Source organism: Oryzias latipes, chromosome 19 (genome assembly GCF_053564925.1).
Source record: "Oryzias latipes strain Hd-rR chromosome 19, Olatipes_Hd-rR_3.1".
In the NCBI taxonomy this organism is placed as follows: Eukaryota; Metazoa; Chordata; class Actinopteri; order Beloniformes; family Adrianichthyidae; genus Oryzias; species Oryzias latipes.
Window position 1 is genome coordinate 11010459 of NC_136255.1, and position 27923 is coordinate 11038381.

Here is a 27923-nt window from a genome sequence, read left to right on the forward strand (position 1 = left end):
TTCCTTTCAAAAGAAAATAGATAAGGCAAAACGTGCTTTCAAAGGCTGAGATTTTGCCATGCCAAAAAAGAAAAAAACAAAAACAATCAGGAACTGCAAAACCAAAAGGAAGTGCTTGACACCGCATTACACATCACAGCATGCTGTGTCTCGCACAAAAGGTGTAACATCATCCCAAAGCCAAACGTTGGTGAGTTGGTAACTCCAAGGGAGCAATCGGACAACAAATATAATTTCACTTTGACTTTCCTTCCACTATCTGGTAGTCTTGTGTTGATCCTTCAAAGTAAAATTTTGCACTTAGACATGTGAAATACAGCAGTGGAAATCCATTCAGTAAAACCCAAACTTGGTGCTCACAACAAGGGCAGGCATGGCACATAAACTTAAAAAAACTCTAAACTCATGCAAAAATAAGTACCATGGTGTCAACAAGCATGTGATCTGTGCATGTGGGATGGAAATATTTCACATTAAGTAAGTCATTTGTATACATCGATCACGTTTTCTGAAGGTTTATTAGGGAACCAGATTAATGAATAATTTTGGCATGGTTAAAGCTACAATGTTTTGTTAGTAAAGACATTAAACTCACTCAGTGCAGGCTCGGCCAGATAGCTGTAGCGCTTACGTAAGGCTAGAGATGCAAAGGTTTGACGTCGGTCTGGCTTTTCAGTCTGCAACAATAGCATATAGACAATAGACAAACCTATTAGTTCTAGTTCACCCTACATTGCATTGTGCTGTCAAAAGAGCACTTGAAGCTTTGAGACGGCTTCAATTTGTCATAGAAAACTGTAAAATATTAAGGCAAATATTCTTAGATCATTCGTGTTTTCTATCAGGTGATGCTGCTACCATTTCTGTTAGATGTATTACTGTAAACTCGACAAATTATCCTAATTTTGTCACTTTTATATGATAGGTATAAGGTGATAACTCCAAATTGGAGTTACTTATACTATATACTGCAGTATGAGTGTGAGAGGAGGTTGAACAAAAGTGACGGTTTCGTATCAACTCTGCAAAACGAAGATGCCACCGGCAACTTCCAACAAGACAAGTTGGTGAGGCCTTTACAAAATAAAAGCAGGCAAAAACATTATGCTGCCAAGAGCGGAGCAGAGGCGCTGTATACCACGCAGAGGACAGCACACGGTGGGGAGGGTGTGGTTTACCTCATCCTCGGCATCTGACTCCATTTCCTGGTTCCCAAGATGCATTGCAGTAGGGGGGAGTAACATAATGGAAAGCAGGAGGGAGACATCAGGGTATGAAAAAAGAGTGATTGACAGAAGCTCCATCTCAGTGGTGAAGCCGAGTTAGCAAAGCAAAAACAAAAGAACGCAAATCATTCAAAAGCAAAAAAACAACAGACACAAAAAAAAAGACAAGCCAAAGAAAGCCAGCTGGATAGGAGCTGAAGCAAACAGGCCCTCAGCCAAAAGCACATTGTCCAAATCAAAAAGCAAGAAGGAACAGAATCAACAGCCAATGACAACAGTCCACTGCAGAGATAATCAATAAAAAAAGAGAAAAGCTTTAAACAGATAAAAGACACTGGCCAAAGTCTTTGTCTGTCTTTTCAACGTACCGGGGCCTACCCTATCCATGGGAATGGAGGTGGTGGGACAACAAACGATGATGAGGCCACGCGGACCTACCTTTTTCACCGCTGGCAGTGTGATGTTCAAGTTGCAGATGGGGGTTTGGGGAAAGCCTTTTGTTGTTCTGCACTCCTTTAGGAAAGTGAGGCGACCGCAGGGGTCGTGACTGGGATCTCTGACCTGAAGAGACAACTTTTTCTTTAACATTTGTACTCGTGTCATAATACTGTATTTTCTGCACTATAAGGCTCACTTAAGAGCCTTAATTGTTTTCAAGAAACGATTAAGCACATTATATACGTGTTGCAAACAAGGCCGGGAGTTACAAGTATTGTAACGTGGATGATTGATCCACATAACAACGTAGATTGTAATGTGGATGATGCCATTACGTAAAAGGCGTCAGCTGGATGGCCACAGGGCAGTGGCAGCCAGATCGCCATATCAAGTGCTACCGGCCGGCACCCACCCACTAGCCCGGGGCAATATTCCCTGCACGCTTGCACAATTGCGCATTGCTTTCACAATTGCGCATTGCTTGCATATTCTCAGTACACAAGAAACTATGTGCACTGCACAAAATAAAATAACAAACTACTTACATACACCATGAAACGTTTTACATCAAAACCAAAGCTACAAACTCAAACAAGTTCATCCTTTTTTTCTGATAAAAATATCACATTAGTTGTGCAAACCTGATTTACGCAAATAACTCCGCAAAAAAAGAGAAAAAAAGTATAGGACAGCCTCAAAGCCGTGGGGGTTGGGGTTGGGGTTGTTTGCTCACAGTGGTCCTCAGTGTGCTCATGGAGCTTTTGTGTGTCGAAAGACACATGAAAGATTAAAATGTATTATGCCTCGGCAGTCCACGGTGCCGGGGATCTGCAGATTTACGTCTGGCCATTGCTGGACCACCCACCCATGTCAACAGCCCTTGCCAAGTGCTCGTGCTGCTACCTGATAATATCCAACAAAATTAAGCTTAGAAAAGTTGCTCTAAAATCTGGATTGATGGGAAGCTTAAAGTGCCTATAATCACGCTTTTCTTAAGCCTTTCAGAGTAAACTACATCCATATATATGATATTATATAACATTTGGCACACTAAAGAATAATTTTTTAATGAAATATTAGCTAGTTTTGCAGCTAACTTTCCTACCTGGAAGTAAGATGACTTGATCTCTGAGGCACCAGCCTCCTTCCTTGTCAACCTTATGTCTGCCTGGGCGACGTGTTTTCAACGCCTTTCGTCCACGAAAACAAACAACATCCAAACTTTTGCAAAGATGGATGTGCATTAAATGCACATAAAATTAAAGCGTTTTAGTCGATGACCGCTAGCTCCAGGGAGAAAGTAGGTGTGTGTGTGTTAGCCTCGGGGTTGGTTCTTCCTGGAAGGGGCTGTTCCTCCCTTTTACATGTATCTATGTCAGAATCCACTTGTTTTCGTGCATTGGTGGGGGCTGGTGCTCAGAGCGCAGGTTTTTGGAGGAACACTCCAATGGATCAAAATACTGCTTTGGGTTTGTTTTTCGTGAGAAAGTAACATTATAATACGCTTAAAAACTCGGAAAGTTAATTTTGCAAGATATATGCCCTTTTAAAGTTATCAGGCCAGTCTGTAGACACTTTTTATTAATCCACAGGTTTACTTGAGTTGACAAGTGCCAATTAAAAGACTTATTTTTGTTCTTTTTTGAGGGGAAAGACAGGGTAATAAAGTTGATAAAAATTCCACACAGTGCAATTGTCCTGAACATAAAATTTGGACAGAAAAAGTCCTTTTTCTCTTCTTTCATTTACCAAAAAAAACTAACTAAAAATTACTTTTTACTTTGGTTGTAAAGTGGGATATTGGAGCACTAGAGAGGTCAGACCTTTGCAACAAGCTTCTAAGACTTCATTATAACCAACAAATCTTGCATAGAACTGGAATTTTTTGTGATTTATAAATTGGTTTCATAAATTTAGTTTTTTTCTCAAGATTTAAATATAATCTAAACTATTGACAACAAGATAAATATTTTTCTTTGTGAATTTTATCTTAAAAAAAATATACAGTATATTTGTTTTATCCACCACTGCATAAATGATAGAACTTATTTTGTTCTATTGGTGATATGATGATGTTCAAATACCTTGACACAAAAGGGTAAACGGTTTTCTTTGAAGGCGTAGAAGTTAAGAACTAACTGCTGACCAGCTTTGGTCAGAGGAGTTAGGTTTCCATAGCAATCCACACAGATGGGTCTGCCCTCCAGGACCTGAGGAAAAAAACATTTAAACAAACAAACAAATTTTGAATATGGAGAGTTTTGATCGATCAAAGGATATTCGATTTTGACATCTGGATGTCTATAAGCACCACAAAAAATGGGATTTTTGTTTAAAAAGTACACACTAAAGACAAACTTTAGAAACCTTGGTGGAGGATACTTCAGGACTTTGATCACTCAAAAAAATTGAAGTTTTAAACAAATCAAAGTCAAATCTATCCTTTTCTGTTAAAGATCCACTCCGATTCTCTTTTGGCTACGTTCACACTGCAGGCTGAAACGACCCAATTCCGAATTTTTTGTCCCTAAACGGCCCAATTCCGATCTTTTCATGACAGTCTGAATGACACAGATCCGATCTTTTCAATTGCGACCCAGGCCCCGTGGGTTTGCCGTCCTGATTCCGAATTGTAGCCGTTCTTTTCAATTGCGACCGCCGTCTGACCGGCCAGGCGACTTGATTCCGAATCGTACGTCATCGACACGCAACAAACGTCATCATTTTGCGTTGAAGTAGGCGGGAACGAGAACGTAAACATCAACCATGGTGGACGATGCTGCTGAGACCAGTCAGTGGAAGGGAAGCGAGATCCCCGATTGGATTAATAGTTGGGGTAATCGCTCTATTCAGGCCAAACTCCAGGGCTGGGCGGTTTTTGAAAAAATTTCCAGCTAAATGGCAGAGCGTGGTGTTGAACCTTTCCCGCGATAACTTTTTTTTCTTTCTCCCCTTTCCGACGTGCTCAGAAGCGCGGGGGACCCAGGCGATCCCCCTCCTCCTCCCTGTTCTGATCCTTAGATTCTCCAGAACAGGTTAATAAAGAGTCCATAGCATTTATTCTGGGGGAAACCTTCTTTTATTACCGTCATCCGTAACACACAACAAGAATGCGCGCACACACTGCCCCCCCCCCCCCCCCCCCCCCCCTATTCTCTATCGCGGCACGCGCTTGCACACACAAACACGCGGGCGCGCGGGCCCAACACATACACATTCCTCTTCCACTACAGTGGGTACAGACGATCCCGACTCCATTGCCTTCTTAAAATGAGAAGATTGTAATTGTGCTGCTCCTTCGTGAAAATAAATTTAATATTACAAAAAGAGTTCCGCTTTTGACAACACTGTTGTTGACATCCATGTTAACGTTTGCTCGTCAAACAACAAGTGACGTCGTTCACCGTTGAGTATTCTTCTGGCTTCTGCGCATGCAGGTCTCGTTTGGGTCGTGTCACGGTCACACTGGAGATCACAAAAGTTCGGATTTACTTGGAAATGTGAATGGTCTAGCAAACAAATACGATTTTTTCAAAAAATCCGAATTGAGCATTAAGCCCTGCAGTGTGAACGTAGCCTTTGATGTATTTTCAAAGCGTTCTCAGTGGTCTTAGAGTTTTGGGCAGTTTTGGGCAGGACTGTTCTTGTGGAGCTCTGATCACGTAGTTTCAGACTCGATTGAAATCGGATGTTGACAGCAATTGTCTCTTGCTTTTTCTCCAAACCCAAGCAACAATCTACAAAGGCATTTCAAAGAAAAAAGATTGTTTTTTGTTTCTTTTTAATGAAAACTGTGCTGTCTTGCTGCCGACAGAGAGACGGCAGTGAGGCAGCTGCAGAGCAGGCTCCAGGAAAAGGTGACTAAAAAAAAATTCATGCTACAATACAATATCGGATAAAGCCTTGCTTTCAATTTTTTTAGAGATATGCTAAAATTTGCCGAAAATGTTCTGAAGATCCTGTAGCTACAGTCATCATATGTAAAGACTTTTCCTTGTAAACATGGATCATAATTAATCAAAAAGATAGTAAAGTAATAGTTCTACATGAATTAGCACTAGTTTTCAAACTTTCCCACACTCCTGATTATTATCTATTTTTACTAGTTAAAAGTCAACAAATATATCTATTTAATAATTGCTCTATTTGTACTTCTTGCTGTTTAGGCTATCATACAAAATTGCTCTAAGTGTTAAAAGATAAAAAAAGGTGAATAAAAAAAAAAAATAGGGAACAACCTGGATCAGTTTATATTAAGGGTGTAATGATTCGTTTTAACAGCAATTCTATTATAATAATAATTTGTAGTTGACAATCAGAATCATAGTTGATATTTGTTCATTTAAAACTATTTGATTTAATCTGATACATTGACCTTAAATCGATCCAGAACATTTTTTACTTAAAATTCAACCAATGTGACTCGGAGATAAATACCTAGATAGTCAACATTGCAGGTGAAGTTTTCCAGATTCCATGTACAGTATTTCTTGCAAGATAATCAAGTGTAAATCAAATATGTACACAAACAAACAGTATGCAAGAATTAATGGAAAATCCCTTCACTCTTTATTTTCCCAAAGTTCAGCCTACTGTTGTTTTTCCACTTCAAAATAATAAAAACAGAACATTTTTAGAACATTATACCGCACTGTATGGTCACATGTCTTTGTAAAATTCAAAGTAGTTCCACACATTAATGGACAATTTTTGCTGCCATAACGCGTGTTGTCCAGTGTGATGGTACTTTTTTACATTACAATAAAATGGGCTTACCGTACCTAAGTCCAAATGGTATTATAATTATATTATATAATATTATATTATATATATTATATATTATATTATATTATATTCAGGGCGACAGTGGCTCAGGCGGTTGAGGGTTGGCGGTTCGATCCCCGCTCCCACCAGCCAAAAATGTTGTTGTGTCCTTGGGCAAGACACTTCACCCTCCTTCCCTCCAGTGTGGCTCCACTGGTGTGTGAATGTGCATGAATGATCCCGGTGATGGTCAGAGGGGCCGTAGGCGCGAAATGGCAGCCACGCCTCTGTCAGTCTGCCCCAGGGCAGCTGTGGCTACAACCATAGCTTACCATCACCAAGTATGAATGAGGAGTGAATGAATAATGGACACAATGTAGGCACTTTGAGCGTCTGGAAAAGCGCAGAAAAATCCAATCCATTATTATTATTATTATTATGATTATAATGGTAAATTTGATTGTGCATCAGACAGATCGATCTGGTTGGATCGTAGGAATACAAATCAATTAATTGATTAATCATTACACCCCTAGTTTATGATTTTTATTTTTAATTTCAAAAACTGTTTTACAAAAGTATCGGATTAAGACTTTGTATAGGTATCAAAATCAAATGACTCGGAATTGGATTTGAGACAAAAAAATTCTGATGAGGACATCCCAACCAAAAACACAATTTTCATCTGAGTGGGTCTTTAAATTTAGTGTTGAAAAAAGTAAACATCCATACTGAACATGTGGTAACATTGATTGTCCTGGAAGTTGTAGTTAAGGTTGTTGTTAAGGTTGTAGTTTAATTTCTGTGTGTGTATAAAATGGTATTAGAATTGACTCTAACTTTACACAAAAGTTGAAAAAATCTGCTCACAAAAACTAATTAATGACTAAGCAATGCTCTTCCCCTTTTGGCTTTTCCCTTTAGCGGTCGCCACAGAAACTTGTACCCTCTATTCTAACATCAGCTTGTCTTCGTTCACTGCATCCATAAACCTCCTCTTTGGTTTTCCTCTAGACCTCTTGCCTGGCAGCTTGAGACTAAGCAAACTTTTACCAATATATTCACTGTGTCTCCTCTGAATATGTCTGAACCATCTCAGTCTGGCCTCTCTGACTACATCAACATAACCTCTTACATATCCTGTCCGTCTGATGCACTCATTCCTGATCCTATCCATGCTGGTCACTTCCAAAGAGACCCTCAGCATCTTCATTTCTGCTACCTCCACTTCTGCTTCCTGTCTTTTCCTCAGTGCCACTGCCTCTGGGCCGAACAACATGACTGCTCTCACCACAGTTTTCTACACCTTTCCTTTCATATGAGCTGAAACTTTTCTATCACACATCATACCTTTCACTTTGCTCCACCCATTCAAGCCTGCCTGAACTCTCTTATTCATTTATTTTCTACACTCTTCATTACTCTGGACAGTTCACCCTAGATACTTAAAATCCTCCACCTTCTTTGTCTCTTCTTCCTGTAACCTCACTCTTCCACTTGGGTCCCTCTCATTGACACATATCTATTCCGTCACCATTGCAAACAGGAAGGGGCTCAAACTGATCCCTGATCTTGATCTAATACCATCTCCACCTTGAACTCTTCTGTCACCCCTACGGCACACCTCACCACTGTCTTACAGTCTTCATACATGCCATGCACTGCTCTAACTTACTTCTCTGTCACTCCAGACTTCATTATACAATACAACGATTCCTCTCTGGGCACCCTGTCATAAGCTTTCTCCAGGTCTACAAAAAAAAAAAAGTATAGCTCTCTCTGACCTTCTCTGTACTTCCTTTATCAACATCCTCAAAGCAAATATTGCATCTATAGCGCTCTTTCTTGGCTTGAAACCATACTGCTGTTCACAAATGTTCACATCTGCTCTTAGTCTATCTTCAGCTACTCTTTCCTTCATTGTATGGCTCATCAGCTTTGTTTCCCCATAGTTGTCACAACTCTGCACATCTGCCTTATTCTTAAACATGGGCACCATCACACTTCTCCTCCGTTCCTCAGACATCTTCTCACCACCTATGATCCTGCTGAACAACACAGTCAAAATCTTCACTGCCAGCTCTCTAAGACACACCCATATATTCATAGGTATATCATTAGGACCAAGTGCCTTTCCAATCTTCATCATCTTCAATTCCCCCTCACTTCACCCTGGCAAATCCTTGTTAATTCCTCTTCAACAACAGTCACATCGTCTATTCCTTGTTATCTATCATTTTTTTCATCATGAAAATGTCTATTGACATTTCCATTGAAACCTTCACCAATGACAACTCTCTCACTTCTAGGGATGCTCATCCACTTCTAGGTCTAACCAAAATTTCTACTTCTCCTCATGCTCACATCCTACCTGGGGCATACCCACTAACATTACTATCACACCTTCCATTTCTATCTTCAAACTAATCACTCTATTTGACAATCTTTTTACCATCGACAACACGCCTAAAAAACTCCTCCTATAACCCTTGTGCTATCCTAGACACTTTAACATTGGGAGTTGGGTCATCTAGACCCCACAAGACAGCGCACTGAACCTTTTTTCTTCAATGATTTGTGATTTTCACTGGTGTCCATGGATTACATGAAATCCTCTTCACCTTTATCCACCTTTGTCATGGTAGGGATAACACATCAATGTAGGGAGGGGTCATAGGATAGCACAAGGGTTAAGATAACTCCTACTCCATCTCTCTTACCATCACCACCATGATAGAACAACTCTGCTCCTAAGCTTCTACCCTTGCTACCTTTCCTCCTGGACACACAGTGTGTATACCTTCCTCCTCTGTATCATGTCAACTAACTCTCTCCTATTTCCTGCCATAGTTCCAACATTCAAAGCCCCTACTTTTAGTCCAACTCTCATGACTTTCCTCTTTTCTCTCGTGCTTTGAACGCAACTTCCTCCACTACTTCTTTGACCTTTTCGCGTCGGTGAACAGTACCAATGGTAGTCATTGTTAACTCAGACCTCGACCAATCCAGTATGGTTATCACAGATCTGATTTGCATATTGGTTTAGCAAAGGTTTTACGTTGGATGTCCTTCCTGACACAACGCTCTTTATTTATCTGAGTTTGGGACCGGCACAATCAGACCCTGGCTTGGGCCCCCTTGTGGCTACATTAATTAATGACGAAGCAAAATGCTTGGAAAGTCTAATAGTTCATCTTCTGTTTATGAATAACTGTATTTAATTTTTTTTACTAAAATTATGTTTGACGAATCTGTTTTCAAGTTGAACAATGTACCTCTATGTCTTTGCTTCTGGCCACTTCCTCAAAGTTTTCCTGCTGCTCCAGTGTTTTATCAACTTTGTCGTCGGTCATGCAGAAGCACCTCAGGCTGGACTCCACCGAGTCATTCATCTTGGCAAAGACCACAAATTTGGCCATGTAGGGCACACAGATCAGCTCCCGGTAGAGCTGCATTGCCAAGCTGACCGTCTCTGAAGTCTGGTGGCAGTCTGCTATCCAGAACCTGCATTGAAAGGTGAGGTCACTAAAAGTTAGGTTAGAAATAGAAAGCGCTAGTGTGGGCCCTCTTACCTGGCAGAGACATTAGTCGTGAATGAGACACAGTTGTCAACAAATGTGAGGGGGGTTGTGCCGGTGATGTCCTCCCACTGCGCTGGAGATGTGCCACCTGGGTCACAGTGAGGCAGGTAAAAGTTTACAACAAGGGGAATTAATTCCACGTATAATCTACACAAAAATAATTAAAGCAAACAAGCATCTTATTTACAGACACTGATCAGACATTATCTTATGACAACAAGCCCTAGTAGACCCCTGAAGGTTCGCCATGGTTCTTGACACCAAGATGCTGGGCAGTTGATCCTTTCAGACCTGTGCCGTGTAAAATGACTCAGTTTCACTGTTCTAAAAAAACATTTCCTAACACCAGAATATCAGCTCCGTGTTCATCATAAAAGGCCCCGGTTTCACAATGAGTAGTTTGCTGACACCTTTGTGAAGCTGTTCAATATAAATACACCTGATCTCTCAGCATCTTCCATGTCTTTCATAAGGAGGGGCAAGAAAAAAACGGCCATGGTGCGGCCGTGGTGCAGCGGTAGGGCGGTCGACCCATGATCGTAAGATTGCAGAGGACAGGAATTTGATCCGCAAATCGCGCTCAGTGTGAATGGACAATTAATTTAAAATGAGGCATGCACAGGGAGAAGGGGGCAATCCGTGGCACATGTGTTTGCCAAAATGTGGGTAATGATCAGTACATATCACAGATTATCCGTGCACCCCTATCTTCCTGCGGGATCTGGGCTGGAAAATGCTACCTTTGCTTCAGTTTTACTTTAATTGAACCAAACGGAACACATGTTTATGAACTTTACCAACGTCTGTCTGAAGGTATTTCAGACGGCCTTAAGTGCTCAGGTAGGCACCTTATAAATTAAATGTATGATTATTATTATTATTATTATTATTATTACTATAAATTAAAATAATTAATAAATTATTAGTATTAAAATGTATTATTATTATTATTTAAATCTAATGAAATTTATTGCCTTAATTTAACGGGGAAAGTAACTGGAGTTAATAATTAATTTTAAGATGCAGTAACTGAGTTAGTAATGAAAATTGAAAATTACATTTTGGTCAATGTAACTAGTACCTATAACTAATTACTTTCTTTAAAGTAAAGACTCCCAACACTGATTATTGTCAATGAGAAATTGGCCCAAATGGCACTTTAAGTGCTGAAAGTTGCAGACCCCTGAGTTATACAGACCAAACAAACATCAAAGACACCTTTATCCTAACCAACAAGACCTTCTAAATTAATTTTAGCGCAGCAGTTTATCTGTTGAATTGCCTATGACTACCAGGAGTGTATCTTCTTTTGCTTTAATTCCCTGCAAGACCTGCAGTTTTGGTGATACTCTGATCGGAAGCTTCCTGATAGTTCCTTGATTCTACAATACTAACATCTACCCATCTTCATGCATCTAACATGCCCATTTAATGGACAAAAAGATAATTTCCCGTCCAGGCCAAAAGGAAGACCGACTTTTGTTTACTTCACTTGTCAGTGGTAATAATGTTGAACCTAAACTTTGTTCAGGATCAAAAATGATTCATTTGGTGAGGGCTCCCCTTGGTTTATTACATTGTCTAAACCTGCTTCACAAGACACGGCAGACAGAAGAAAAAGTCCGAGCGCACACCTGTAATGCTGCAGAGGAGTCGGAGGCAGGGAGTACTGTCTCCCTTGTAGCCATTGGTAGACCCCTCCCCTGAAAGGGGGGGTATCGGAATCGTCATAGTGATTGGTTTGTGGAACTTCCTTCTTCTTGGCTCCACTGTAACAATTGGACTGAAAGATGCCCGGTTCCCGATCATCTTCTTCACAGTTTCCTCAGGTATTGGCTGGGCCTGTGTGACAAAAAACAGCTCTGCATAAGAACGTATGCATTTTGAACAAATATGCATGGCTTGTTGCAAGTTTCTTTGCGCATTTGGCTGAAACACTGCAGCAAAAAAAATCGCTTTTTCTTGCTAATTCTGAGTGTGCGGAAATTGTTTTTTGTTTTGGCGGGCGTGGTGCAGAGGTAGAGCTGTCAACCCCTGATCGGAAGATCACAGGTTTTGTTCCCACCTTACCCACCCGTGTGTCGAAGTGTCCTTGGGCAGGACACTGAATCTCACATTGCCTCCTGGTGGTTTAGAAGGTAGTAAAGCCTTCTATAAGTATAACCCATTTACCATCTAAAAACCCAGCGAAAGGATCAAGGTTTGTATCTTCTAACTCACTTGCAATCCAACTTTAATCTTCTTGGTTAATGCTCCCTCAGGGAAAGAAGCTTGGACCAATGGCACACTGCAACTGCACAGAGTCCCGCCTTCAGGCCCCATGTGATGGGTTTCCTGTCGAATTCGAGAAATTACAGCAAAGTACTGGGGGAAGTCCTTGGTGATGATGCGGCAGATCCTCTTCCTCTCTAGCTCTTCAGGACTATCCAGTTCTAAAAAAAAAAACAGAGATTAAGCGCCCAAAATTTGGACCGACAGACACAACAGAACCAAACCTGAATAGCTTCTGATTTCACTGTGAGCATTTCTGACAGATTTTTATGGAAGATGTGGACTTTAAGGATGACCTTCATCCATGCCATTAAGGAGCTGGTTGAGGTCCTCTGTTTTGCAGTCGTACAGATGCTCCTTCCAGGTCTCTCCGTTGTCGCTCCTCAGCAGGATCAGTTCCCTCTCTTTGCCTCGCATAGAACCAAAGTGCGGTATTTCGACAATGACAGGCCTGTAGGGACATGTCAGGGGAAATCCAGTTGACTAAACTTGGTATTTTCAACTGAAACTACAAGAAACCAACAGTTTTCTCCTTCAGGCCAATGTCCTTTAGCAGCCAGTCTGTGAACATCTTAAAGCTTCAATAGAGCCAAATACCATACTAATATAAAACTAACGTCAGATTCAAATGACTGACAAATGAACAATCCAGTAAACAATAAAAAATAAATCCACGAGATGCAGCTGATGAAGACATTCCCAACAATACACAGAGAGATGTGAAGAAAGGCACTAGATTCAAAGTAATGAGGGGTGGGGGCTGCACAGCCTTACGTAAAGCTAATGTCACATCTGCCAAAATGCCACCACGCAGCCTTTTTCCCTTTTTTGTTGAGGTACTCACGTAAATTGGTTGTGCACAACTCATATGATATTTGCTTCTGAAACAAAAAGGATGAGCTGGTTTGCGCATTTATCTGTACGTGTAAAACTCAGGGGAGGGAGGGAAAAAAAAGAAATGAAAAGAATGGTTCCTAGCCAATTGCTAGTTCAATCCCATCGTTCATGTTAATGATCCGTTCAACCCAATTTTTGTTACTGCTTCTCTTTATTTATTTCTTTTGGCAGTATCTTCCACCATTTTTTGAGGCTTAACTCCGTGGGGACATCCTTGGTGCAGAAGCATGCTGGTTCGAGACCCTGCGCTGGCATTTTTCACAAAAATATCTTTATTGTTATTGTGCTGTTTTCCCTTTATTTATGGTTAACTTTGATAATTTATTTATTTATTGACAATTATTACCTTTTAAGTTTAATTTTCATTCAGCAATATAGAATTTAACTCTGCAATTTCTTCTGGAAATGCAGCTCCTTCTAGTTAATAGTTCTTTTCATTAAACTAGTGAGAGATTAAAACATCTTACTGCTATAGGCTACATTCAATAGTTCAGTACCAAAGAGCAGAGATCAATTTTTTCCCCAATTAAGCTGCAAAACAACAACAGACAAGCGAAAAGGGTTTCAGTTTACTAAACGTTTTGACATCATTTATATTCCATATATCCAGATGTGAAAAACTCCTTTAAACCATTGTTTTCTTCTATATCAAAAATGTTTTCTGTCTTTTTTTTTTAAGTCTGAAATGAAAGAAAAGTCACTAAAACACGGCAGTTATGGGAATAAAGATGATCTGCTTGAGAAGGAGCATGCTCAAAAAGCAAAGTCCAGCCCAACAGCTAGTTACTAAAGCTCACTGACAGTTTCTTAAAGCAAAATAGAAAATGTGACATAGAAGATCAGTGATGAATAGTTTTAGGAAGAAATAAAAAAAATGTCAAATAGCAACATTTGAGCCTGTCCCTTGTGTTTTGTAGTTGTAAAACCATCTAGATTCTTCCCAAAACTACAGCCAGACTAAGGAATCAAAGTCAGCAGAGATGGGTAAAAGAATCAGTCGATTAGCATGAATCAGCCTCAGCCGCATTGTTTCATTTAAGGCGGTGGGGCATACGGAAGAAGGATGTGAAGAGAGGGAGTGGAGCTATATTTCCTACCCAACAAATTTAGTTCCACTGGGTCCCAGCTGTAGTACAGGACTAACCAAACTCTCGCCTTCATTAAGGACTGGCGGTTTTCTGGGGAGATGTAGTTTACTGCACCCAGAAGATAATGACAGTCACATTTATGCAGAACAAAGTGGCAGGGCTGGTGAAAGTACGTACCGCTGCTTTATTCCTATAGTCCTCTTTTGTCATACATCAACTTACTTACAGAATAGAGCTGCAGAATAGGAGGAGAAAATCATTTAGCTGCAATACACTGTTCAATAAAACCTGCAGGTTTTATGATAATTTATTTCTGGGGAGAGAAGAATTTGGTGGAAATTTTGATTTTTTTTTTTTTACTTAAAAGAGCAATAAGCTAAATTTAGGAGAGCAGCAAAGATGGGCAAATATAAACTCATATTTTTAAAGAACAAAATAAAGAAAAACTCAAATATGAACAATAAATAGCAAACATTTAACTTTGACATGCTACATTCACACCAGGCTCAGAAATATGCATTCGAGTGACTGCTTCCAGAAGTAAGTTTAGGTAAGGGCGTCTATATTGGCATTTTAGGTTTCCTTATACAAAAGCCACGCGTTCACGAATGGCTACTCAAGTTTTTTGGTCTATTTTCAGGTTTTGCGTACAAAACGCTAGGCAATTGAATACACGCTAAAGATTAAACCAGTTGAACTTTGACCAATCAGGGACCTGGCTTTGGTAGTATGGGTACCGTCTTTTTCAAAACATGGAAGTGCCAGCCATTTGCAAATTAATCATGAAGGAGGAATTGATAACTATGTTCTGTGTGCAGCGGGAATTATATGACATCAAATCTTTCATGTATCTGAATAAAGCTGTAACAGAAATAACCTGAAGCAGGATTAGCAAAATGTACACATTTTGCCTCTTCCATTTGAGAGTACATGTGCTAGTATCTGGTAGTAACAGACCTGTAGGAACACAATATGTTAAAGCACATTCAAAAACCCACATTCAGAGCGTTTTTGAACGCACCACATATGCCTGGTAAGTATGTACTTTTAACTAAGTTGGAGTAACTGGTGCAGCAGAAGGGATGACATAAAAGTCCATTAGGGAGAAATTGAAAACTCAGTGATTTTTCTAGACTCTTGTGATGACGGCTGCGGTTTACAGTAGAAGTCAGAGGAACTATGTAAAAAAAACAACACTGGCAATATCGGAATTCTCTCTCAACTACCTAACCCTAACTATCCAGTGCCGTAGATTTGAACATAATTTGGACACACTCACTACTATTTTTTTTAAACGGTTAACAATACATCACCTAATTGGCGAAGTAAAAACAAAACTACAACACTTTTCCTCAGAAAACCATCCTGGCCTTTAATGGACTGTTTTACCTTGAAATGAATGGAGAGTATGTTTCTCTCGAACATCCATTGATCTGATCAGTTCTATTGAAATGTCTATATCATGCTATTCTTAAGCCTTTCAGAGTAAACTATATCCATATATTTGATATATTACATTTGGCACACTAAAGAACACATTTTTTGTGAAATATCAATTATTTTCTTGAGCTCCTTTTCCCATCCGGAAGTAAGAGGACTCAGTCTCTGAGGCACGACCTTTCACTCCTTGTGGGTGCCACTTATTTCATTACATCAACCTAGAGTCTGCCTCAGCAGCGTGTCTGCATTTCCCCCACGAAAAGAAACAACAGCCAAACTTTTGCATAGATGGATGCACATATTGTGGAGCTTTGCACTCTTGACCCAGCCAATTACTGCTAGCTCCGCAGAGAAAGAGGGTGTGTGTTAGCCTGAGGGCAGCGGAGACTCTTCCTGGAAGGGGCTGTTCCCCACGTTCATATGTATGAAAGTGGGGACCCAGTCATTCTCAGGGATTGGGAGGGGCTGGTAAGGAATCCCCTTAAAATATCAAAAAAGTTCATTTTGCATGATATAGGTCCTTTAAAATGCAGATTTTCCTACTCATTCGGAACAAATTCCTTTTTCTGTGATGTCATAAGTCAAAGCAGGGGTTGAAGACAGTGACAGCAGAAGCAAACAGAAGGACACATGTAATAAAACCTAAAGGTCACAAAAGGAAGCAATTAAGTCAAAAGCAGTTCCAATAACTTTGGGTTCAAAATCCAGCCTTACCCCAGAAACTGAGCTCCTGCAGGACCAACTTCCACCAGCCTGCTGGCCAAGCCTTCTCCTTCCACCATGGGAGGAAGCGACGCCAGTTTGTGCCTCTTGACTAGTCGACAAGTGATCCTGGTGGGCGCCGTGCACTTTCTGGGCGGGATGACTATGCGCATGCCATTGTGGCGACTTCCTCTCATGGAACCACCTCTGGCATCAACCATAAAACTGACTAGGAACCTGGTGGAGAAGGAGGATGAGACGGGAGGAGACTAAATGTAACAGGAGATGCAGTGAAAGATAGACTAGGAAAAAAAAGTCAATAAAAAGCAACAGAAAAACAGAATGAAGTTTTGCAGAAAACCACATGTTTGTTAAACTGCAGTGCTGAAGAGTAGAAAGGAGGTTTAGTTGAGGAGTTTGGCAATCCTCACAACACTTATAAGTAAAGGTTAAAAATAATCAGAGGAGGGTCCTGTGTTGGCTACATTTAGAATTTAAAAAGCAGAAAAGCAACACAAAAATATCCCTAAATTGATTATTCAGTCCAAAAAGGCTAAAACAGGAGCCTTGTATCAGTCCATTGTCTCCCTGCAAAAAGAGGTGGTGTTCTGTCAAAGAAAAAGTTCATCACTAACATACAGAGCCACACCATGCATGATGGCACCTAAAATGAGTTAGCTTGTGAGCATAAATGGTCTCAAAAAAGTCACAATTATGTAAAGAAATAAACATGCTATCAGCATTATAACTTACTGCCTAAAAATAGGGGGTGTAAGGATTAATCAATAAAGCGATTTTTTTTCCTACAATACAACCAGGTAGATTATCCTGAGGCAGATATGAATTGATATACCATTAAAAATTGTTCCAATATTAGATAAATCCATAATCAAATCAATGTAGGAAAATACCACTTGGTTTGAGACATAGTTTCGAAAGTTGTTTTTACTAAAATGTAAAAACAACAAAATGCCTTCAAAGTGGACAAAACACATGTGAAAATTAAAGCTACAAGTAGCATTTAGCGGGCCCGAGCACGTGCCACCGCCTGGCACGAGCGACCACCCCGTGAGCAACGCCCTGCTCGAGCCATTCTCGTCGTTTTTTCTTGTCCATTCTGGAGCTCCAAGCTAATGTTAATATGACAGCAGCCTGTGGGGGGGGGGGGGGGGGGGGGGGGGGGGACTATAATCTGTTGTCTTAAAGGACAAAGACTTTTGCATATAGCATGAAAAAAATTCTTAAATCTAAGCCTCGTTTAGACCTGCTCATTTTCTCATCAAGTAGAAGAAGGTTTTTATCAGATTAAGAAACAAGCAATGATGATAATTGCTATCACTGTCCCTAAGGATGAGAACAATAGAACTCATTCAATTTTCACTACAATGTCTAGATGAGTGTCAGCTATGTCTGATAACTTGGCCAATTAGCTGGACCGGGATCTTACAAAGTGCAGGTGGTTTAACGTCCAGTGTGATGAGTCTGTGGACGGCAACAGTTCAGCATAGCTTTTGGTTTCCACAAGAGAAGAATTCCTGACACATCTGCCCTAACAGACAACTACAAGAGGAGTTGAAATGTATAACACGGTGAAGGAGTTTTTGTGCCGAAAAAGGTACCATTAGAAAAGCTGGTAGCCATACCTGCAGACGGGGCTCCTGCTATGATTGACCGACAAACAGGTTTCATCACTCACTGTAAAGCTGACCAAGACTTTCCAAAATGTCTGCATTACTGCTGCTTCTTTCACCAGTAGGCCTTATGTGCAGAAGTGATTGGCTCTGGACATATAATGACTCCTATTGTGAAAATCATAAAAAACCTCAGCTGCAAAGCAAAACAGAACAGGATTTTTAAGGTGCTATTGGTGGAGATATCTGCTGAATATGGTGAATCTGAACTTGTATTCTTGACTGACATTACTGGAAAACTAAACCACTTGATCTGCGAGCTGCAAGACATTGGTAAAACTATATTTTTTTATTGACCAGCCTGCCTGAGCCAGTGTTTTTCTTGTGGGGATCTTTTCTGCCAGGGCTTGCCAGCTTGGTCAGTGGATGTTGCTGCAGTTGTCTCCCTTGCTGGGACAGCTGGAGTTAAACACAGCAGCCTCACGGCTGTGAAGTGGACCCCGTTGCTGTCCCAGTCTGGATGGGCACTGTGGTGATGTTCCAATGTTCAGGCTGGCTCCTGGTATGAAGAGATTCCCAAGTACCATTTCCTAACCGCAGAGCCAAGGATGTGTTTACATGTTTAGGTCAAAAATGTGATGAACAGCTTCATGTTGTCTATTGATGTAAGTTTAAACCTAAACATGTTTCCCTGTTACTAATCCAGTTGATATGGTTCTCCATCTGTGTCTAGGTGATAGAAAAGCATTTTTTTATATTTAGAGCTCCAAGCAAACAAACAGTTGTCTATATAAGAGCTTTTACAATTGTGGACTTTTAGCAGGTCTCTGAATACATGTGACCAATGTATGGTGGATTTTCACAGACTTTGTGTAAAACTGAAGGTGACAGAGACTTTGGAGAAGTGGCTACATTGCTCTGGACTTCTTTGTTTCATCCACAGAAGAGTAAAATATGTGATTGATTTTGAAAAGCTGCTGAAAAATGTATCTTTTTAAAATTGCAATTTCTAATTTGGGTTTTACATTTTGTGTTCCATTTTTTGTGATTGTATTAGAAAGATTTGTTATTTATTTGGTGTTTAAAGGTGGTACATAATGTATATACACAATCTTCTTAGAGACATTTGCTATATGTTGTGTTTGTTGTCGTTGTAGTTCAATTTCTTTGGATGTATTGAAAGGAAATGAAAAGAAGTTGCAGCATTGATTAAAAAAGCATAAAAGAGACATTTACTGTCTGATGTTACATCTGTAGGAGTGTACTGAGACTGGGTTTTGTTTTGGAGCACATTCATATATTTTGTTTGTAAAAAAAAAAAAAGATAAAATATAAAGTTAATTGTATTTTGGATGAATAAAAAAGCAATGATTAGTGCTAAGGATGTATAAAAGACAAACAAAACAAAGGAAATTGCTGTATTTTAGTGTTGAACTAGGCTTTCTAACTGTTCTACTTTCTGTCTGCCACTCCTGGCTAATTTACATGTGAGCACACAGCCGGGGGGGGGGGGGGGGGGGCTAACTCCACTCCTGCAGCAGGGGAGACTGATGAAAAGCTTGAGGATGTAAGATTGAATAAATAAAATCCTAGAGTTGACCAGTTCATTTTATAAATGTAAATATTTTTTATTTTGGTGCTGAAAAACTAAACAGATGTTATGATAAAAATATTTGCTTGAGTCAAAATGTCCAAAAATTTGCTTTCAGCACAATAGGGTGATTAAGGTGGTTAAATGTTTCTCGTACGTATAGTGCTGCTTTTCAAACGTGGAGCTTTGTAAGACGCATCTAATTCTGAAATCTCAGCTTCCTGAGACAAACGGCTGATTTCCTATGAAGCTTGATTATATGATCATGCTTCATGATCATTTATGAACATATATAGCTCGTCCAAAATTGTCATATCCATGGGTTCAGAATGGAAGTTTCATCAAATCTATTTAATTTCAGTGAGATCAGACAAGGAATGTGAACGTGAGAGCAACATTTGTGCATGGCGAGATACCCAACTTCGCCGCTCTGTCACGACCACACCCCCGCGTTGAAAGATTTGTTTTTCATCAGAGTAAACTTCAATGGTTTTTCAACAGGTGGACGTCATTTTGAGGTGTGGTTTGCTCATCCTACTTGGAGCAGTGATGCTCCAAGTAAAACATGTCATTTCCTGTTGCCAACAGGTGGCGCTACACCTGTTTCGGATTTTTCCACTGCAGATGTGTTCAAAGTCAGACTACAATCATGCACAATAAATTTGGATCAGATTAGATTATTTATGGCTGAGTAATGGCCATTTTTCTTTTCATGGCGTGATTTCGAAACGACCTCAAATTTTGACGCGCCGCCACGGTCACAAACAACCGTAAAAACTTAAAAGCTTCGCAATTTAAGATCGGACATGTGTTTAGTTTACAAAACCAAAGTTTGGAGTCATTGTTCAAAAATCTCTAGGAGGAGTTCGTTCTAGAACGAGGCCTGCAAAGGACCAAAATAGAGCAAAACTGACATATTGACATCAATATAGCAGACTTCCTGTGCGACTGACAGCTTGGTCCCAAGAGACTTTTTTGTAGGTTTCCATCTAATGAACATGTCCTGTAAATATCAAGCTTGTATGTTAAAGAACATGGCGGGGCTCTCAAAAACAAACATTGTAGGTGGCGCTATTGAGCCGTTTTTCGTTCACCCATGCAAGTGCTGTGTATTTAAGTTGGAGATATGTAAGAGGCCTCTCATTCTGAAATCTCAGCCTCGTGATACAAACGGCTGATTTTTTATGAATTTTTAATTATCTGACTGCAACGCAATCAACCACTTCCTGTTTGGTGGTGGCTTGCGCAGGCACCGTCAGGTGTACACCCATGAAACTTTAGACGATGAGAGAAGACCCTTATGAGTATCTCCTGTTGTAATTTTATGAATGTCGGACAAAGCACAGAGAAAAGATAGGTCAGAATGTGACATAAAATGTATTTGTCAATATCTAGGTGGCGCTATGGAGCTCGTCCAAGATTGTCATATCCATTGGTTCAGAATGGAAGCCTCATCACCTCTATTGAATTTCAGTGAGATTGGACAAGGAATGTGCACGTGAGAGCAACTTTTGTGTGCATGGCGAGACGCCCAACTTCGCCGCTCTGTCACGACCACACCCCCGCATTGAAAGTTATGGCTTTTTATCAGAGTAAACATCAATGGCTTTTCAACAGGTGGACATCATTTTGAGGTGTGTCGGCTCATCCTACTTGGAGCAGTGATGCTCCAAGTAAAACATGTCATTTCCTTTTACCAGCAGGTGGCGCTACACCTATTCCAGATTCTTCCACTCCAGATGTGTTCAGAGTCAGACTACAATCATGCATATCAACTTTGGATCATATTGGATTTTGCATGGCTGAGTAATGGCCATTTTTCTTTTCATGGCGTGTTTTCAAAATGACCTCCATTTTCGACGCGCCGCCACGGTCACAAACAACCGTAAAAACGTAAAAGCTTCGCAATTTAACATCGGACATGTGTTTAGTTTAAAAAACCAAAGTTTGGAGTCATTATTCACAAATCTCTAGGAGGAGTTCGCTCTAGAGTGAGGCCTGCAAATGTCCAAAATGAAGCAAAAATGACATATTGACCTCAATATATCAGACTTCCTGTGCGAGTGACAGGTGGGTCCTTTCAGACTTTTTTGTAGGTCTCCATCTGAAGAACATGCCCTGTAAAAATCAAGCTTGTACGTTAAAGCGTATGCGGGGCGTCGGGACAAAAGTCACTGTAGGTGGCGCTATCAAGCCGTTTTTCTGCGCCCATGCCAATCTCCTATAAAAGACAAAATTTTTCGCGACTCCTGATGTGTGTGCCAAATTTGGTGAGTTTTGGGGTATGTTAAAGGCCTCAAAAAGGCGACTCTTCCGGTAGAATAATAATAATAATAATAATTAAAGCTACAAGTAGCATTTAGCGGGCCCGAGCACGTGCCACCGCCTGGCACGAGCGACCGCCCCGTGAGCAACGCCCTGCTCGAGCCATTCTCGTCGTTTTTTCTTGTCCATTCTGGAGCTCCAAGCTAATGTTAATATGACAGCAGCCTTTGGGGGGGGGGGGGGGGGGGACGACTATAATCTGTTGCCTTAAAGGACAAAGACTTTTGCATATAGCATGAAAAAAATTCTTAAATCTAAGCCTCGTTTAGACCTGCTCATTTTCTCATCAAGTAGAAGAAGGTTTTTATCAGATTAAGAAACAAGCAATGATGATAATTGCTATCACTGTCCCTAAGGATGAGAACAATAGAACTCATTCAATTTTCACTACAATGTCTAGATGAGTGTCAGCTATGTCTGATAACTTGGCCAATTAGCTGGACCGGGATCTTACAAAGTGCAGGTGGTTTAACGTCCAGTGTGATGAGTCTGTGGACGGCAACAGTTCAGCATAGCTTTTGGTTTCCACAAGAGAAGAATTCCTGACACATCTGCCCTAACAGACAACTACAAGAGGAGTTGAAATGTATAACACGGTGAAGGAGTTTTTGTATAGAAAAAGGTACCATTAGAAAAGCTGGTAGCCATACCTGCAGACGGGGCTCCTGCTATGATTGACCGACAAACAGGTTTCATCACTCACTGTAAAGCTGACCAAGACTTTCCAAAATGTCTGCATTACTGCTGCTTCTTTCACCAGTAGGCCTTATGTGCAGAAGTGATTGGCTCTGGACATATAATGACTCCTATTGTGAAAATCATAAAAAACCTCAGCTGCAAAGCAAAACAGAACAGGATTTTTAAGGTGCTATTGGTGGAGATATCTGCTGAATATGGTGAATCTGAACTTGTATTCTTGACTGACATTACTGGAAAACTAAACCACTTGATCTGCGAGCTGCAAGACATTGGTAAAACTATATTTTTTTATTGACCAGCCTGCCTGAGCCAGTGTTTTTCTTGTGGGGATCTTTTCTGCCAGGGCTTGCCAGCTTGGTCAGTGGATGTTGCTGCAGTTGTCTCCCTTGCTGGGACAGCTGGAGTTAAACACAGCAGCCTCACGGCTGTGAAGTGGACCCCGTTGCTGTCCCAGTCTGGATGGGCACTGTGGTGATGTTCCAATGTTCAGGCTGGCTCCTGGTATGAAGAGATTCCCAAGTACCATTTCCTAACCGCAGAGCCAAGGATGTGTTTACATGTTTAGGTCAAAAATGTGATGAACAGCTTCATGTTGTCTATTGATGTAAGTTTAAACCTAAACATGTTTCCCTGTTACTAATCCAGTTGATATGGTTCTCCATCTGTGTCTAGGTGATAGAAAAGCATTTTTTTATATTTAGAGCTCCAAGCAAACAAACAGTTGTCTATATAAGAGCTTTTACAATTGTGGACTTTTAGCAGGTCTCTGAATACATGTGACCAATGTATGGTGGATTTTCACAGACTTTGTGTAAAACTGAAGGTGACAGAGACTTTGGAGAAGTGGCTACATTGCTCTGGACTTCTTTGTTTCATCCACAGAAGAGTAAAATATGTGATTGATTTTGAAAAGCTGCTGAAAAATGTATCTTTTTAAAATTGCAATTTCTAATTTGGGTTTTACATTTTGTGTTCCATTTTTTGTGATTGTATTAGAAAGATTTTTTTATTTATTTGGTGTTTAAAGGTGGTACATAATGTATATACACAATCTTCGGTAACGCTTCCTTTTACAGTACAGTACTTACAGTGTACTTAATTGGTATTTACATGGTACTTATAGTGTAACTACTGGGTACTTTCAGGGTACTTACATGGTACTTTTTATGGAATTTACTGGGTACTTACAGTGTGTTTACATGGTACTTTCTATGGGACTTTACTGGGTACTTACATGGTACTTTTTGTGTCTACTCTGTACTTACATGGTACTTTTTGTGTCTACTCTGTACTTACATGGTACTTACTGTGTATTTATATGGTACTATTTGGTTCATACCTATGTGGTACATACTGGGTATTTATAATATTCTTACTGGGTATTTACATGTTGTGCAAAGGTGTCTTTTATGGTACTTACCACATGTTAGAACAAGGTAAGTACAAATAAAGTACTTTGACCTTTAGGTCTGCACTCGCTGCATGTTTCATGGTATTTACCATGAATTTACCACAAAAACTACCCCTTAAGTACACTGAAACTGTAACTGTAAAAGAAAGTCAGCCCTATTTCCACTCAACTACATGGTACTTTCATTCCTAAATACTGGGTATGTTCACTTGAATATTACTTGGTACATACCCCTTAAGTACAATGAAACTGTAACTGTAAAAGAAAGTCAGCCCTATTTCCACTCTATTACATGGTACTTTCAGTAGTAAATGCTGGGTATGTACACGTATTACCATCCCGTACAGTGTACATGAACACACTTGGTCTTCAGACCTCACCAAATGAGATAATGCTAACCTGTTGGTAAGGGTAAAGTAACTACATTGTAAAAACATGTTCTGGCCTGATTACTTCTTGTAACATGAGGCAAGTTTAAAGAGAAACAAGACAGCAGTGAAAACAACAATCTTTAATATGATACATGTCTGCAGCATACAAAGTGTCATCACAATGAAATAGGTTTTAAGTACAAAACAGTGCAAAGGAGAATTCTAAAAAACACACTATTGGCCTGAGGGTCGTGCTTTTTGTCCATCAAAATTCTTTCAGCAGAGTTTGGTAACGGTGCAGGACTTCTTCAGGGTTTGTAACTGCAAGAAAATTCACAATATGAGCTCAACTGAAAATAAAAAGCATAACGACTTTGATGAAGTACAAAATATATTTTACTTATTTAATCATTTCTGTAATGAGTTTGATAAATTTCTGTGAATTATTTTTCGCTTTGACTGTAATGCTTGAAATTAATCAATTATCCTCATTTATGAACATGACAATAAATTATTCACAACTTTATATTTTAGTTACATAAACAAGAACAACAAAAAAGAAATCAAAGAAAAAAAATCAAAATTGCCATAAAAAAATCTAATTTGTTTAGACAAAGAATGACAAAAGCAATGTTTTTATTGGCAATTGCTGTATGTATTTATTCTTTATAAATATTATTCGCACCTACTATTTGCATTAGCATGAAAAACATTGCAGTGTAAAAGAAAAGGAAAAAAGAAATAAATAGGCAATTTCAAATTCAACACAGTTATTCACAAAAATATGTTTTAATTTTCAAACAGTTACATTCACTGTGTTGGGTGGTATTGTTGTCTCTCTCATATTTGAAAATAAATAAATAAAAATAAAATAAAAACGGCGAAAGAAAAGAAAATGGGGAAAATGCAGTTAAACTCTTCATTAATGTAAATAATATGTCCACTTGGTGGATTTAACTTACTTTAGCTTACTCTCCTGTGGATTCGTCTGGAATGTCTTCTTCACCACAGCTGATCTAAAGCGGTAAAAAGACGGAAGTACGTCATCATTATTTTAAATAAACGCCTTTCTTTGATTTTCCCAGAAAGACGTGCGCTCAGTCAAACGAGCACAGAACAACAGACTTTATCATTTAGGCTACGTGTTTGTTTTACAGGTGCCTCTCTCCTGGTAAGTAACAACAATGTCTGTAGATTTTCATTACAAACTTTGAAAATGTATACATGAAATAACTGAAATTATTGGAGTAAGGTAGACATGCTCTTACGTCACGTTTCAAACACAGAGATAGTGGCTTGAAATCACGAGGTTAGCTTCTTTATAAAGTTTGATCAGTTTAAATATTTGCATGTAATTTATCCAATATTTAAAAAAAAAACAAAAACACTGGCTTACCTGCCAGATGAAGAGAAATTCAAACTGTTGCGCGCGCCTCGAGGCTCTCCGGATTAATCTGCACGTTCACTTTGGGGGTAGTTGTGCTGCATTCAAGTGCGCTGGGAATTTGCAACGTTACTTGCCCCGACCTAGTTAACAAAAACACACACTCGGGGTGTTTTTAGTATTAAAAGTAAATATTTAGCCTTGTTGTTTTACATATTTTCCTGACATTATATAATATATATTAAAACAAGTTCATTTTTAGAATAATATTTAAAAAAAAGTTAAGTTTTGAATAATTTATTATCATGTTTTTAAATGAGGATAATTGATTAATTTCAAGCATTACAGTCAAAGCGATAAAAAAATCATAGAAATTTATCAAACTCATTACAGAAATGATTAAATAAGTAAAATATATTTTGTACTTCATCAAAGTCGTTATGCTTTTTATTTTCACTTGAGCTCATATTGTGAATTTTCTTGCAGTTACAAACCCTGAAGAAGTCCTGCACCGTTACCAAACTCTGCTGAAAGAATTTTGATGGACAAAAAGCACGACCCTCAGGCCAATAGTGTGTTTTTTAGAATTCTCCTTTGCACTGTTTTGTACTTAAAACCTATTTCATTGTGATGACACTTTGTATGCTGCAGACATGTATCATATTAAAGATTGTTGTTTTCACTGCTGTCTTGTTTCTCTTTAAACTTGCCTCATGTTACAAGAAGTAATCAGGCCAGAACATGTTTTTACAATGTAGTTACTTTACCCTTACCAACAGGTTAGCATTGTCTCATGTGGTGAGGTCAGAAGACCAAGTGTGTATGTACACTGTACGGGAAGGTAATACGTGTACATACCCAGCATTTACTACTGAAAGTACCATGTAATAGAGTGGAAATAGGGCTGACTTTCTTTTACAGTTACAGTTTCATTGTACTTAAGGGGTATGTACCAAGTAATATTCAAGTGAACATACCCAGCACTTACTACTGAAAGTACCATGTAATAGAGTGGAAATAGGGCTGACTTTCTTTTACAGTTACAGTTTCATTGTACTTAAGGGGTAAGTACCAAGTAATATTCAAGTGAACGTACCCAGCACTTACTACTGAAAGTACCATGTAATAGAGTGGAAATAGGGCTGACTTTCTTTTACAGTTACAGTTTCAGTGTACTTAAGGGGTAAGTACCAAGTAATATTCAAGTGAACATACCCGGTATTTAGTAATGAAAGTACCATGTAGCTGAGTGGAAATAGGGCTGACTTTCTTTTACAGTTACAGTTTCAGTGTACTTAAGGGGTAGTTTCTGTGGTAAATTCATGGTAAATACCATGAAACATGCAGCGAGTGCAGACCTAAAGGTCAAAGTACTTTATTTGTACTTACCTTGTTCTTACATGTGGTAAGTACCATAAAAGACACCTTACACAACATGTAAATACCCAGTAAGAATATTATAAATACCCAGTATGTACCACATAGGTATGAACCAAATAGTACCATATAAATACACAGTATGTACCATGTAAGTACAGAGTAGACACAAAAAGTACCATGTAAGTACCTAGTAAAGTCCCATAGAAAGTACCATGTAAACACACTGTAAGTACCCAGTAAATTCCATAAAAAGTACCATGTAAGTACCCTGAAAGTACCCAGTAGTTACACTATAAGTACCATGTAAATACCACTTAAGTACACTGTAAGTACTGTACTGTAAAAGGAAGCGTTACCCAATCTTCTTAGAGACATTTGCTATATGTTGTGTTTGTTGTCGTTGTAGTTTAATTTCTTTGGATGTATTGAAAGGAAATGAAAAGAAGTTGCAGCATTGATTAAAAAAGCATAAAAGAGACATTTACTGTCTGATGTTACATCTGTAGGAGTGTACTGAGACTGGGTTTTGTTTTGGAGCACATTCATATATTTTGTTTGTAAAAAAAAAAAAAGATAAAATATAAAGTTAACTGTATTTTGGATGAATAAAAAAGCAATGATTAGTGCTAAGGATGTATAAAAGACAAACAAAACAAAGGAAATTGCTGTATTTTAGTGTTGAACTAGGCTTTCTAACTGTTCTACTTTCTGTCTGCCACTCCTG

At 39.3% G+C, this 27923-nt stretch overlaps 1 protein-coding gene and 2 long non-coding RNA genes across 52 annotated transcripts in view; 1 reads left to right on the plus strand and 2 right to left on the minus strand.

Annotated features, from left to right (window-relative positions):
• Window positions 1-27923, minus strand: part of LOC101172448 (ankyrin-3) — a 228478-nt gene that overhangs the window by 23575 nt on the left and 176980 nt on the right. For 40 of the 50 annotated variants that reach the window (XM_078936975.1, XM_078936982.1, XM_078936969.1 and 37 more), the window contains 10 exons: window positions 16420-16644; window positions 12577-12731; window positions 12230-12441; window positions 11644-11851; window positions 10001-10097; window positions 9704-9932; window positions 3749-3874; window positions 1665-1787; window positions 1179-1205; window positions 596-677 (listed from right to left, as the gene is read on the minus strand). In XM_078936975.1, coding sequence (XP_078793101.1) covers window positions 596-677; window positions 1179-1205; window positions 1665-1787; window positions 3749-3874; window positions 9704-9932; window positions 10001-10097; window positions 11644-11851; window positions 12230-12441; window positions 12577-12731; window positions 16420-16644 — 1484 coding nt within the window. The remainder of the gene's footprint in view (window positions 1-595; window positions 678-1178; window positions 1206-1664; window positions 1788-3748; window positions 3875-9703; window positions 9933-10000; window positions 10098-11643; window positions 11852-12229; window positions 12442-12576; window positions 12732-16419; window positions 16645-27923) is intronic. The other 10 variants (XM_078937006.1, XM_078937000.1, XM_078936997.1 and 7 more) reach the window with 2 other exon arrangements.
• LOC144987733 (uncharacterized) lies at window positions 24561-25958 on the minus strand. Its single transcript, XR_013651399.1, has 3 exons — window positions 25832-25958; window positions 25398-25451; window positions 24561-24756 (listed from the first exon to the last, which is right to left on the minus strand). It is a non-coding gene; the product is annotated as an uncharacterized LOC144987733 (long non-coding RNA).
• LOC144987736 (uncharacterized) lies at window positions 25467-26501 on the plus strand. The gene is made up of 2 exons (XR_013651402.1): window positions 25467-25606; window positions 26306-26501. It is a non-coding gene; the product is annotated as an uncharacterized LOC144987736 (long non-coding RNA).